The sequence below is a fragment of the Drosophila miranda genome, chromosome 4 (genome assembly GCF_003369915.1).
Source record: "Drosophila miranda strain MSH22 chromosome 4, D.miranda_PacBio2.1, whole genome shotgun sequence".
In the NCBI taxonomy this organism is placed as follows: Eukaryota; Metazoa; Arthropoda; class Insecta; order Diptera; family Drosophilidae; genus Drosophila; species Drosophila miranda.
In genome coordinates, this window is record NC_046677.1 from 8,188,809 (window position 1) to 8,202,719 (window position 13,911).

Consider the following 13,911-nt stretch of genomic DNA (forward strand, 5'->3'; position numbering starts at 1 on the left):
AGAGCAGAGAGTCAACCATTCACTCAGCAAACATCTAGAGATCAGCATCGTCATCAACCGAAATGGATAACTCTACGACGACCTTAAGCTGCACCCACAAGCAGCTTACAGCCAGCAAGCTCACGTTGGAGATAGACTAACGCCCAGAATCGAACACGGATAGTCTGATGTACCAGGAGAAGCAATCCGCCAAGCGCCGCCAAACCAAGGCACTCTTCCGCCCCTGGCTGGACAACAACAGCGAGGCATCCCCACTCACAGCCTGTCCACCAGAGTCCGCTGCTCCCGCCTTGGGTCCCACCTTCAGGCCGACACTCGCTGAGACGCCCCGCCAGCGCAGCCCCCGGGAGCACCAGCGTCGAGATCGCAGTCTCCAGGCCAGTCTCCTCAGTCGCCGGGCCGAACAGGCACAGGCGCAGTACCTCGAACTTATGGCCGTGCTGGAGCAGCAGGCTCACACGAATCTCTACTACCGTCAGCTGCTGCCTCGGCAACATCAGCAGTTTCTCAAGCAGATTGCCCTCGACCAGCAAATGCTCGCAAATGGAGCACAGCAATAATATGGACGGCGAGGCGAAGAGGAGATATCTATATTGATTATGGACCATAACGTGATTTAGACCCTAATTTGATAAGCCTTAATTTTTTTATTGAATAAAAAATCTTTACTCAGTGTTTTTCTACTTTGCTCAATGAGCAAGGGTTCGAATTGAGTTCTGGGCATTGCAGCCCGCAGTACTATAAAGTTTGAGGGAAAATTAAGGCTCTTGTGCCTCGATTCCTAACATAAGGATTGATTTTTATCAGCGAGTTTATATGTTATAAGTTTAAAAAAAATATAAAAGGTGCAGTCTAACAATTAGTTCCCAATTTTTATTAAAAAATAAAAAAAACAATTATGTTTAATAAAAATGAGTAATAACACTAATAAAAAAAATTAAATTTATATTTTATTTTTATTTTAAAAATTACAAATAAGTATTTTATTTTTATTTTAAAAATTACAAATAAGTATTTTAAAAATCAAAAAATAAAAGTTAAATTGAATATGCTTTTTTGAGCCAAGTGGTTAATACCATAAATATCAAAATATTCTTGATCTATGATTTCATTGTGGGAAGCGAAGGATACGGTTTCAATAATCAATATATCAATAAGGAATCGCGACTGTCGATCGTGCGTAGACTCAGTCCTTGGCAGAAGAGGCGTACAGCAAGTCACGGCATTTATGGGTGTTCTTGGAACTAAAACTATCACTATTTGATACTTTTTCTCAAATGATGATAAGATGCAATCATATTTGAATAGGTAAATCAATTCTGAGAGTAACTTTTAACTAGATTTTAAAAGTAGTTTCTATATATTTCATATTATGAGCAATGTACACATATATGTAAAGTATACGATATTTCTATTCCTTTATTCTGTCTATCCTTTTTCCACCTAAGACCAACATTTTAACGGTTTCCATACTGCACTTTCTCCCTCAATTTCTCTTCTTACCAAAGAATTCTGCACACAAAATCGACTCTTATAGTCTCTAAGCCAGGAGAAATGCAGGGCGGAGGGATGGACGGATATGGTTCTATCGATTCCGTAAATAAGATCTAAGAGCCAGTAGCTATTTGGAGTGTCAGAAAAGGATTTATTAGCTTCCGTTTATTCGTTCACGCCAATTTTCATCGTCCCAGTGTGATATTCAGTGCTTGCGGGTGGCAGATGGATCCAGAAACGATGCTGCTGGAATTTTCTGATTGTTGTGATTAACAACTCAACTAGTTTTTGTTTACCTTTTACATTCTTTATTTACCACCATTTGTTTGCCATTTTTGTTGGTTTAATACTAATTCACAATTCTTTGTTTTCAAATACATAATAATAGTTAATAATAATATATATGATGCCTGTACGTACACGGGCATATACATACACATACACGTTGTACGTTTTCTAATGAATTTCGAGTTATACTTTTCTGTTTCTTCTTGTTGGTAATACATATTGTACCTTTAAAATGCCTTTCCCTTCCATCATTAGCGTTAACATTTTCATGCGTTTTCTAACGATTTTATTAGTTTTCCTTTCGAATTTTGTTTTTGTTTTTGTTAGCTTGTTGTTGTTCATTGAAATCTTGTTTCGTTTATAATTTGAATGTGTTTTCGTATTTAATTGGTTAACAAAATTTCGACACATTTAATTGGAAATGTTGAACCATTTGTTTTTTACGATTTTGCTTAAATGCGCAGAAATACTCGTACTTTTGAAGTAAACAATTTGCTCGCTTGTTGTAGTTGTTGTGGTTTTTCTTTAGCATTTGGTTGTTAATTTAGTTTTAGTTACTTACTCGTAGATTTCACTATTAATGAAATTTAATTTATTCTCCTTCGCAATCCACGACCGCATGCAGCTTATTAAAATTTTCATTTTGGTGTGCTCTTGTTAATAACAGTTGAGTGAATGATTTGTTTTGTATACTCGCATCAATGCCTGACATCTCCTCACATCTACTAATGCTCGTCCCCTGTTGAGCAGCCGTCCATGGGACGAAGACCATGTACGACCCTGGATGAGCCAATGGATGACTCCGATTGAGCAATTAATTCAACTTTTATTGGAGCGTATAAATGTTTCGTCCAACCATTTGGGTTTCTTAAAGCTTTTCCATTCTCTCGTTTGTTTCCCCAACAACTTCAGAACAAACTCTCGCCTCGGGTACAGAGAGCTACATGTCTATACTATGTATTGTATATGCAGGGATGTATGTACTGTATGTACTGTATGTATACAGGGGGTATATATTTTAGATATATGCTGTCCATGTTCACGTTCACTCACTTCTAGTTTACTAAAAATCTACAAAATATAATATTTGAATTTGTCTCTCTTTGCTAAATATATTCTGCATATAGTACATATACTCGTATTCGTATTGTAATGATTGTTTAACATTTATACATACATATTTCTTTATGCAAGTTTAAACATCTCGGTTTGTTTGGTGTTTGGTGATTCTTGATGAGGTCAACTTTGAATTTGTTTACTTTGAAACGTTTGCTTTCCGTTTAATTTAATTTAATTTAATTCATTTGATTTAATTTAATTTATTTTTTGCTTGCTTTTTCTTTAATTTTCATTTAAGAATGATCTTGTTTAATTATTGATATGTGCTTACTGTTTTACGTTGTGGTTAATATGAACTCTGGCTTTAGTTTTTGTTTATATTTTTACACATTCCAAAAAGGTTTATTCGCTTCTTTTATATATATTTTTAAATTATTTTTTTTTATAGATTTTCTTCTTTTTTTTAATAATATTCAGTCTATATAAACATACATTTATACATTTATGCTAAATGTTGGAAAACAAACTGGGAGAAACGAGGCGAGGGAAACTGACACGAAAACGAAGCACATTTTCAGTTCTGCTAAAAACCTAAACCAAAACTGGTTAAATTTATCTAAAAAGAAACTGGGAAAAAATAACATCAAAATGCTGACATCAAACATCAAACAAAGCACCCTGGAGATCTGCTCAGGATCCGATCTGTCTGCAGTTCTGCTTCTGTGTGAGAGGTCTCTAGAATATGAGCTATGAGCGTTCTGTTTATGTAAATCTATCAAAAATTAATTGCATTACTTTACTAGGCTTTACATTCTTGTATTTGTATTTGTATTTGCATTTGTATTCGTGTGTGTTTTTATTTGTATTTTTATTTATTTATTTATTTATTTTAAGTATGTGTGTATGTACGAGTATGTATAGCTAGGGGATGCTACTCGTATTTGGTTGCACTTTGACTTCTGTATATTTAGTTAAATATGCTTTGTATTTGCATTTGTATTTGGTTTTGCTTTTGCTTGTTAACACATTCCTCTTGACGAGTTTTATTCATTGCATTTGATTTTGGTTTTGGTTTTTGGTTTTGGTTTTCGTTTCATTGTTGCATTTCGGTTGAAGTTGACTACACTTTTATACGAGATTTGATTTCATTGTTCAACAGCTTCCCTCCCGTCATTGGGGGTCGCCTATGCATTTGAATATAGATAGAATTCGCTCAACATATATGAAAACAACTATTTACATACACATAAATATACGTACATACATGTACGAGTATGGGTACTTCCATATTTCCATTTACATTTCCATTTGGCTGTAACTCTAATCACTTGCTAAGTGTTTGCATTTTTGGGTTCTTAGGGTACTTAGGATAATGCTGTAATGGTGCTGTCCGTATGGTTCACAGAAACAGAAACCAACAAAACGAAAAACTGAAATCATTCTGAGCCCCTCGTTAGGTACAGTAATTTCGTTAATTTGTTTGTTTCTTTGTTTGTTCTGAGCAAAAAGTATAGGTCCTAGTTATTTACTTTCAACATTTTATGCTAAAATATAGATATATATTCTTTTCATATTATTTTTCGGTCGTGCTTTATATCGTAGAGTTATTTTTGCAGCGTAGTGCTTGCTTGGAAAACATCCATTGAAATAATGTATTTTATTTGATCAATTTACTAAACACTAAGCAACTCAATGCCAAGCATATCTTAAAGTTAAACTTTACTCATCCCATCCTCTATATTTGCGCCACTAAAACTGCCAATTAAATTTGTCAAGTCCAAGTCCATGCACAGTGTACCCCAAGAGCAGACAAAAACTATTAAAATTTTATTAATATTTTAGCAATAATTTGTTGTCCGACTCTGGCTGATCTGGGGCCACTGATCATGTGCATGTACTTGCTTTACACCTGCACCGATATATAAAATTTAGGCGGATAAATGGGAAATTAACTATGTAAAAATTACTTAAGCAACATAATTTTAGGCAGTATGTGTTTGACATTTCGGTTGTTTGTTGTTCTTCATAAGGAGTATGGGCCGAACGTATTGTAACTATTTGTGGAACGACAATCTTGAACACAATTGATGCATTTTAAGGTATAAATATAACTGAGCTTTAACTTAAGGTGCTACTAGTATGAGTTGTAACATATCCATGTTCAACTTAGTCCATTCAAAGTGTTTAAAATTGTTGGAAATTGCATCCAGCATAAAGCATATAGCATCCAGCATCCAGGAGCAACTACAATACGAATATTCCCCCAGCTATCGTAAGGGGATATCGTAAGGGGATGTTGCTAAAGGAATATCCCTAATATTCTAAATTTATTCAATATTATGGTCGACAAGCACTTCTACTCCACCTTCAAGTCGCTAGCAGACAGAACGAGTCTACACATTTAAAAAAAAACTGGCAAAGCTTTTACAAAATTACGAAACTACTTTTACAAACTACAATGCCGTACAAAACCAAGTGCAATACTGATTCGATCCGATCTGATCTGGCAGATACATAGTTGGGAATTTGATTTGAGCAACTTCAAAGCAGCTCTAAAGCTAACCACTGTGCCCGCCCCCGCCATCAGCGAGGTGGCGCTGCTCCTCGCTGATGGCGTTGCGCGTCGCCTCGCACTGGGCACAGTGCTTCTCCAAAAACTTCATGGACAAGTGGAACGTATACCGGTGCCGGGTGCAACGCCTTTACATCTTATACTCGACGATCTTGTTGGGGTTAAGGAACTGCTCCCGCTGCGACGCATCTAAGTGGGCTACGGTGCGCGTCAATGCCGAGCCCGACCCCGAACCCGAACCAGAGCCAGAAGCAGACTTGTGTTTCCCGGAACCATCGCCCACGGCAACACCTACACCACCTCCGCCCCCACCACTGGTTCGTCCGGAATCTGTGCCAATAGGTTGATACACTCCCTCCGCACTGATCACCCCCACATTGACGCCAGCAACCACGGGCTGCTGCAGGTAGCCAGAGTACTGAGGCGGAGCCTGGTAGTTGGCTGGCGGCTGCTGCTGCTGATGCTGCTGTTGATTGCCGGCCCGCGGCTGCTCCGTTTGCGCAATGGGGTATTGCTGCTGGTGGGCATAATCCTGGCTGCTTCCACCGGCGCCAACACACACAGAAGTAGCGGCCGCCACCGAACCACTGAACCCGCCTCCAGTACCGCCCACAGTGCCACCACCGCCTCCTCCGCCCATGCGAGAGCCCGAGTCATCGTTGAGACCCTCGCCCATCTCCCCGTCCCGATTGTGGCGGCCCCGAATGCAGAGCTTGGTGAACAGCCAGACCCGGCCCCGGTACAGTAGGTAGCAGCAGAAGTGGACAAAGAAGGTGAAGATTATGGCACAGGCCGTAACAATAATGGCCTTGCCCGGCTTGGTCCAGTCCATCATAGGATAGATGGCAGTTTGATTTTTCCTAAGAATCAGATTAAGAATCCATTAAACAGCCGGACTGCCGAGAAAAGTGCTGACCACTCACCTGTCTGTGCCGCCGGCCAAGAAATAGATGCCAGTGAATATGGCATACGCCAGTCCGATGCCCGTGGTAAAATAGGCGTGGCTCATCTTAATCGGATGCCCAACAATGGCCAAATCAATGAGCATTATAATCGAGTTTAGCACATGCACCATGATGTTCAAAGTATCAATTTTGTGGATTTCTGAAAGGGGATTACAAGTATTGAAAACTAGAGTTCGACTTTGATGTTTAGCTTAGGTTATTCTTAGTTTAAAGTATCACTAAGTACTACTCTCAAATGAAATGATTTGTACTCCTCAATCGTTTCCATTAATACATACGATTACTATATATTTTGGCATTCATAATAGTACGAATACTATGCAATGTCGAGTACATTTTAGTAATTTAGTCTTAGAAGAACATTCCGATTATAAAAGTACTCTTCCGGCTGGGTTGCCCGCGGCTCATATTCCGCTCCTCCCGACACGGGCCATGAGTCCTACGGTCTCTGAGCGAAACAGTCTGTCGAAGGCAATCTCGATATCGTCGACAGCATCCAGGAAGGCATAACAGGCCAGAAAGTCGATGAGCAAAAGGACCGAGCAGAGCGGTATGTCCAGATAGGGTGACTCATTGCCCCAGTATCCGTTGATCACCTGCGACTGGAAAAGCAGCAGTGGGCAGATGGCTGTCCACAGAACGAAGCGAGCTATCCACACGGCCATTTTATCGTGGTTCTCGTCGGTGTGGTCCGATATGATTTTGCACAGGAGAAAGGCTATAACCGCTAAAATGAACGAAGTGAGGGCAATGTAGAGAAGCGGGTGACACTTCGGTGGCAGCCAGTAGCCGAGCAGTAGAAGGAGGCCCATCATCACGATCACTTCCAGGGCCAAGAGAATCACATGGCCGGCCGTCTGCACGCACAGCATAGAGGCAGTGCCCAAACCGAAGACAACAGCCATGCTGCAGCTCAGTATCCAGTTGATCGGAAACTTGCGCCGCAGAAACATCATGTTCATATAGAAAAACAAGGAGAGTAGGCCGAGGCTGAAGAAGGAGAAGGCAGCCGGGCAACAGCTCTTTTCGGGCTCGTTGTTGATGAAGCCAAAGGATATGATTAGCAGGATGCTGATGAAAATAAACACTAGGGCCGTTCCATAGATCCACAAATACAGCCGCAGTTTGGAGTGGCCCCTTAAGCCCCTTTGTGGATCACTCATCGATGTGAACCGTTTTTGTGTTTTTGCTTTTTTCGTTTGGCTCTGTCATCTGTCGGTGTGTTACTTTGGGGCACTGAATCTGACAGGCAGTATGTCACTTAATAATAAATCTCTACCCAGCCCGACTTCGCATCGGATATCCACAGCGACGCAAACGGATGTAACTTCGAGGCCGGACGAGTACGACGATGAATCTCTTTATGACACGGTTGATCCCAGTCCGAACGATTTCTTTCCATATGATGACGATCCATACAACAATGAGCCGTATCGGGACGGACCATATGAAGAGAGTCCGCAACAGGAACAAAAACAAAATGAAGAAGCGTCCCAGCCACGAGTTAGTCACTATGCAGAAAGTGAGCATGACATGCAAACGGAGACCATATACCTCGACATGGATGAGGAAAAGAAAACAATACTGACAGGTGCCCGAGGACCCTCCCGCTTGGCCTTTCACTGTTACGTGTACGTCCTTATCTTCGCCCAAGTGACCCTGGCTTCGCTGCAATGGATGATCGTCACGTACGCCTGGAAGCCCAAGCTGTACTCCATCGAACGGAATATGAATGTGCTGCTTCTTTTCTTGGCGTGGCTCAACTTGACCCTGGGCTTCTTCGGCTTTCGGCGGCTGCAGTTCACATTCCCCCTCAATTGGATCATCTTCGGATGCATCTTCGAGAGCCTTACCCTGGCGGTCATGTGCTTCAGCCTATGCGAACTGGCACTCACCTGGCACTTCGTTCTCGCCGGCATTAGTGTGCTACTCATCTACACCTTCCTGGGTCTTTGGGTGCCGAAAATGCTGACCGCGGACCTTTGGATTCTGATATTTGTGAGCATCACTGTGTTGATAGTTTCCATTATCACCCTCCTCTCAGCGCTTGCTATGCACCTTTATGTGCCCTTAACCTTATGCTTGATGATCTTCGGACCTTGGGCTATGTACATGTCTCAAAAGCTGCATTCAAAAAAGCGATCCGGTTTCACCACACACCAGTACCTGGATGCAGCCGCCAAGGTGTACATCAACTACGCCATGACCGTGGGATGTATTGTCATGGCGGCCCATATGTCTAACTACTATCTCGAAACCGACGAATGTAAAGACAAATGGTTCTGTGAAAGACGGTCGGTGTTAACCTAGGACTTAATTACTTTTTGTTATAATCGATGCTTTGTCTTGAGTATGTCCATCTATTTTTTAGAAAATTGTTGCAACAAATTAAACTTACAGAAACCTGCTTAACCATATCTTTTCAATGCTGTCAATGCTATACGTCCTTCAAAGCCAGCCGCCAACACTCTTTAAGACTACTTCCTCATCCCGCAACATATAAGTTTCAGCATCTCAGCCACACGAAAACCTAAAACCACTTGATAAAAGATTTGACAACTGAAAATGTACATTTTGTGGTGTTGTTAGTTCTATTCAATTATTTCGGGGCGGAGATGGAAGTACAATAAAAAAAACCCATTTAATCGCAGACATATGAGATTGTGATACAATTTAAAGTGGATATTTATAGTTTAGGTATGTGAAGGTAAGCAGTTATTAGTTGGTAATATTAAATAGTGTATATCGATCGACTCACCTGAATTGTGGACCAGCAGCCAATAGCACATGGTGACAATGAAGGCATAGACAGTGGCACAGGTGTAGAGCACCCAGTACAGGTGATGCAGACGACTCTTCTTGGCTTGGCGCACGATCTCAAAGTCCTCGCGCTCCACCATCATACCCTGGGTGACTATCCAGGCGGCCAGCCAGGCCTGCACCGTGCAGAAGAGCAGGCCCCAGTGGGTCAGATAGATCCACCACTTGGCATAGTGGTGTTCAAAGTGCTCCTCGGTGCGCCCTATGTCCAGCAGGGAGCATACCAGTGCCGCCAAACAGGTGATGGCCGTTATCCAGCGATAGAACAGGTACACAATTCGCACCTGCGTGTTCCGCTGCCACTAGATGGGGAGAGAGAGAGTGATGGGTTTAGTCTTACGACTTAGTCTTATGTCGTGCGACCATTACCTGGCACAGATAGAAGTTGTGCCGATGGACATGGTCCGGCGTAAACTCCGGGAAGCAGCTGTTCCACAATTTGCTAACCATCATTCTTTGGTTGCCCAGACAGCTGCTGGTGTCGTTGGCGAAGTGGTTGAAGCCCTCGCAGCTGTCCTGCGATGGATATTGGTACGAGTGGTACGCCTGTTGCTGATGTCCCTGCGATTGCTGCGGGGTCTGTTGGAACTGCTGCTGCTGCTGTTGTTGCTGTTGCTGATGATGATGATGGTGGAATTGCTGCTGCTGATGGTGATGCTGCTGCTGGTACTGGTATTGGTGATAGCGTTGCTCAACCGTCTCGCGTTGCGACTGACCGACGCCACCACCGCTGATGCTGCCTCCTCCTTCCGTGCCGCCCACGCCCCCTCCTCCGCCTGTAGTAGCTCCCCCTCCCCCTCCGGCTGCGGCTGAGCCGTGCTCCGTCTGGTATTCGTGTTGCGGCGGCGTCTTGTGGCTGTGTATGCTGCCCCTGCTGCTGCCGCCTGCGCCGCCGCCGTAAGGATGCAAAAAATCGGGCAGGTCAAGAATGTGTGCCAACTGTGTGGCAACCTCCTCGTCGTCCTCGTCGTCGTCCTCCTCTGCCTGGTGCTGTAGAAAGCGCACTTCCTCGAGACTGTCGCAGTCCGTGGAGAGTAGGGCCGCCGGCAAGCACTCGTCGAGTAGGTCCTCCTCGTCTTCGGTTGTGCTGGCAAAGCCCGGCAGGTAGCCGTAGTTGTCGTAGGCGTCGTAGCGCCTTCGGGGCGTGGCCTTGTAGCGATAGCCAGCTTGCAGCTCCTCCGCCGCGTTAGCCGTGTACTCTTGGAACGGCGAAAGTCTGGCTGCCGATGCTGCTGCTGCTGCTGCTGTTCCTGTGGTGGCTCCTATTGCCGTTGCCGCTGTTGGTTGCGGTGGAAGCGTGCGCGTGCTCCGACTGCTGAAGTAGTAGTCGGTGGCTACGCTCGGCGCCGGGGGCGGCGGGGGTAGGACTGCCGGCACAGGGAGAGGCGGCAGATAGCCAGGCGAAGTCCCAGCTGATGCTAGTAGTGGTGTGGGCGAGGCATCAAAGTTGATCAAAGCCGCTGCAGGATAGCCGCCGCCGGAATAGGCTCCCAGTCCGCGATACGGATATGGGTACGGGGTTGTGCCTGCGCCGCCGCTGCTGGTTGTCCCGATGTAGATGTGCGCCGACGTGGAGGGCAGATGGTACCTAAAATACCAGACCATCCAAGATAGTTCGATGAAACAAGTCGGTAATACATATAAGGTGGTTTGACAGCCATTAGGGGGGACACATGAGTGATATCCAATCAATTAATACATTACTCGAATAGTACAGGGGTATATTAGATTTGTGGTGAAAGTGGGTGTGTGTAACACCCAGAAGGAAGCGTTTGAGCAACGGGTATATAATTTGTTCGTTCCTTTTGCAACGGAAATTTGACATTTTTGAGGATCGTTTTTAAGTGAGGGAGAAATCGTGCTTTGGACCATAATTATGCATCGAAACTCAAGAAGAGAATAAATCAGAAGGAAGGGGAAAGCTATGCGTTACTTTTTCGAAACGGTGATTGATTTCATGAACGTTTCATGAGTTCGTTTACGGTCATGGTCATGTACATACCAGCTGGCTAGGTTGCCGCTGCCCAGACCGAAGCCCAGGCCCAGTCCCAGACCCAGGCCGGAGCTGGTGCTGGTGCTTCCCCGACTGAAATAGTAACTGTATTGCTGCTGCTGCTGCTGTTCTTGTTGCTGCTGAAGATGCTGCAGATGTTGCTGCTGCTGATGCGGATGCGTTTGTTGCAGTTGCGGCACAAGTTGCTGCGGTGCGGCGTAGTCGTAGTGGCTGCCGGAGAGCCAACGCTGCCGCACGGGAGGGTAGCTACACTGTGCCTGTCGCTGGCTGTATAGAAGCTGCTGGTGCTGCTGCAACTCCCGTTCGATCTGTTGCAGCAGCAGTTGTTGCTGCAGTTGCTGGATTTGCAGTTGATGCTGCTGTTGGGCTAGCAATTGTTGCTGCACTATCTGCTGGTGTTGCTGCTGCGTTTGTTGCTGCTGTTGGCCACTAATTGGCACCGGTCTAAGGTAAAACTGCGCGTAATCCAATGTGAAGGCGTTCCTCTACAACTCCGCCGCACGTCCACCGCACTCACACTTTCCAGTTAATACTCGTACTCTCTTGAGCTTGTTGCTTCTGCTCCTGCTGCTGTGTCTGTGGCACGTTGCAAGTGGTCTCGCCTCGGTTTCTGTGGCTGCAAGTAGACGGTAAGCAAAGCATAATGATAAGCGTTGAGTTGAGTAGACTGCCTTTCACATATGACTTCATAAGACACTAATTAGGCAGGCATTAAGCATACGCATACGCATACACATACACATACACATACGCCATGTAGCCCAAGATGGCGCAAAATGAAAAAAGTTCTTTGCTTAGAAAGCACTTTTCTGTGACACTAATTTGCAATGGCAAAGACGCCCTCAGCTCTGAAAGAGCTTGCATTGAAAAGAGCCGAGATAGACAGTTGGAAACCAGGAGAGTACTAGTTGAAAGTAGTTTAGTTACAGCAAAAAATATAAGTAATCCCAAGAAAATTTTCTTGGCATCGGAAAAACAAGTCCCGGGTAATAAGAAATACACAAGCTTGAGTAAAGCATAGATTCTTAGTTTGAGACGCTTTATTTTTTAGGACAATAACGAACTTCTTCAGAGGGTATCACAGAAAACTATTGAGATTCTTGTTTGCTCTAGAGATCAACATTTAAATTACTGTCTCCGATTGTATCTCTACAATTAGCCGAGTATTGAAATCTGCATCAATTTCTTCGGCCCTCCACCAAAAAACAGAAGAGCAGAAATTCACTATTCGAAATTATAGTAAAAACTTACAAATTACTGAAATTTCTCTAAATCAAATAATTAACGAGTTGAGTAGATCTATTGTGTCTATAAATGTCCATAAATACTATGTATAGAATTATCCTGACTTAAACACACTTTTGACGAACTAGAAGAAATCATTGAAAGCTCCCCCACATAAACTTATCAAAAATAGATTAGGGGATAGCCATAATAAGTAGAGAAGTCGAGAATGCTGCATGTAATACTCGTATGTACATGTATTTTGGCCAAGTCTAGGCCAAATTGCAACTGTTGCTCGTGAGCAGCGCCTAATGGCCTTTGCCAGAGTCTGAAGAGCAGAGCAATGAAATCAAATCAAATCGCGCGTGCCTCAGCGAAACGCAAAATGGCGGCCAGGAAGGCCCGTTGCGGCCATTTTGGTTGCGTTGCTTCCTCGTTTGTGAATTGAGTTGCCGTCAGTTGAGTTGTCTGAATGAGAGTACAGTGCAAGGGCGGAGTGCGGAGTCAGAGTAATGGTGCGGTGGGGCGGGGTAAATGGGGCAGCTAAATGCATTTGGGTGGTTTCTGTATCTCTTTCTCCGTTTGTGTGTGTCTGCATTTGTTTGTGTGTGTGTGTGTGTGGGTGCCTTTTGACGTCATCAGCAAATACTTTGCTCTTGTTGCTGCTGTTATTGCCGTTGTTTACACAGCTGCTATGAGGGTCGCATTTAGTTGTTGCAGGCGACTGGTTGTTGCAACATTTACATTGGCAATTTGCTTGAAAAAGCACTTACACCAACAGCCTCCTTGTGGGAGCACACACACACACACACCACTCATACATTGAGCGCACTGACACAGACGCTTACGTGCACACTTCCGGCCACAAGTCTGTGCTTGGGCCTAACCCGAACTTCCGACCTTGCCACCATGTAGTGGATACACTTTATTCCATTGGGTCCACTGTCAGTGGAGTGGACACAGACAGTGGTCACGTATCGATTTCGCACTAGTTTGTTAAATATGCAAATTCCCGACAGCCATTCGAAATTTATCTTTCTGCTAAGTCTCTGATTACGGGACCATTGCGATAGACAACTTTTCAGGGGGATACTGCTACTCGTACAGTGGAGATATTTGTATTTGTTATTTTAAAAGATTTTCCATTTGAGAGCATTCAAGATTCGTTTAATTCACACTGTGATTCTTTTCTCACTTTTTTCCCTGCAACTTGATTCAACTTTTTGTTTTCTTTTTCTTTGCTCGGTTTCAGAATTTTTTTTTTCTACTCACTTTGTGTTTAAAAACTTCGTTTAACTTGTGTGCAAAGTTTTTGCTTGAATCATTTTTACTTTCTTCTGTTTGACGGCAGCCAGAAGAGAAAGAGACGGCAAGTAGATATACAGCGAAAGCGAGAGAAGAGGGGAGGAGAGATGGAGACTGGAAGTGGGTAAAAAGTTTTGTTCAACATTCTGTTAAAGTCTGCAACCCTGGGT

General features: G+C 43.7%; 4 protein-coding genes across 4 annotated transcripts; 2 read left to right on the forward strand and 2 right to left on the reverse strand.

Moving 5' to 3' along the window:
- The first annotated feature begins 167 nt into the window (after nt 1-167).
- On the forward strand, nt 168-560 carry LOC108163026. The gene has a single exon (XM_017298067.2). It carries the CDS (start codon nt 168-170, stop codon nt 558-560), a length of 393 nt encoding a protein of 130 aa, XP_017153556.1.
- Nucleotides 561-1,294: 734 nt separating this feature from the next.
- Nucleotides 1,295-11,968, reverse strand: LOC108161218. The gene is made up of 7 exons (XM_033392923.1): nt 11,964-11,968; nt 11,732-11,828; nt 11,201-11,697; nt 9,568-10,786; nt 9,137-9,500; nt 6,337-6,517; nt 1,295-6,273 (listed from the first exon to the last, which is right to left on the reverse strand). The coding sequence occupies exons 1-7, from the start codon at nt 11,966-11,968 to the stop codon at nt 5,544-5,546; spliced, it is 3,093 nt and encodes a 1,030-aa protein (XP_033248814.1). The 3' UTR covers nt 1,295-5,543.
- On the reverse strand, nt 6,765-7,560 carry LOC108163423. The gene has a single exon (XM_017298692.2). It carries the CDS (start codon nt 7,539-7,541, stop codon nt 6,783-6,785), a length of 759 nt encoding a protein of 252 aa, XP_017154181.1. The 5' UTR covers nt 7,542-7,560; the 3' UTR covers nt 6,765-6,782.
- On the forward strand, nt 7,611-8,770 carry LOC108163422. The gene has a single exon (XM_017298691.2). The coding sequence runs from the start codon at nt 7,633-7,635 to the stop codon at nt 8,686-8,688; it is 1,056 nt and encodes a 351-aa protein (XP_017154180.1). The 5' UTR covers nt 7,611-7,632; the 3' UTR covers nt 8,689-8,770.
- Nucleotides 11,969-13,911: the final 1,943 nt, after the last annotated feature.

Coding starts and splice junctions, on each gene's coding strand:
- LOC108163026 (XM_017298067.2), top strand. CDS start 168: ATGTACCAGGAGAAGCAATCCGCCAAGCGCCGCCAAACCAAGGCACTC.
- LOC108161218 (XM_033392923.1), bottom strand. Junction 11,698..11,731: donor GTACGAGTATTAACTGGAAA/GTGTGAGTGCGG, acceptor GCGGAGTTGTAG/AGGAACGCCTTCACATTGGA. Junction 6,274..6,336: donor TTGGCCGGCGGCACAGACAG/GTGAGTGGTCAG, acceptor TCTGATTCTTAG/GAAAAATCAAACTGCCATCT.
- LOC108163422 (XM_017298691.2), top strand. CDS start 7,633: ATGTCACTTAATAATAAATCTCTACCCAGCCCGACTTCGCATCGGATA.
- LOC108163423 (XM_017298692.2), bottom strand. CDS start 7,541: ATGAGTGATCCACAAAGGGGCTTAAGGGGCCACTCCAAACTGCGGCTG.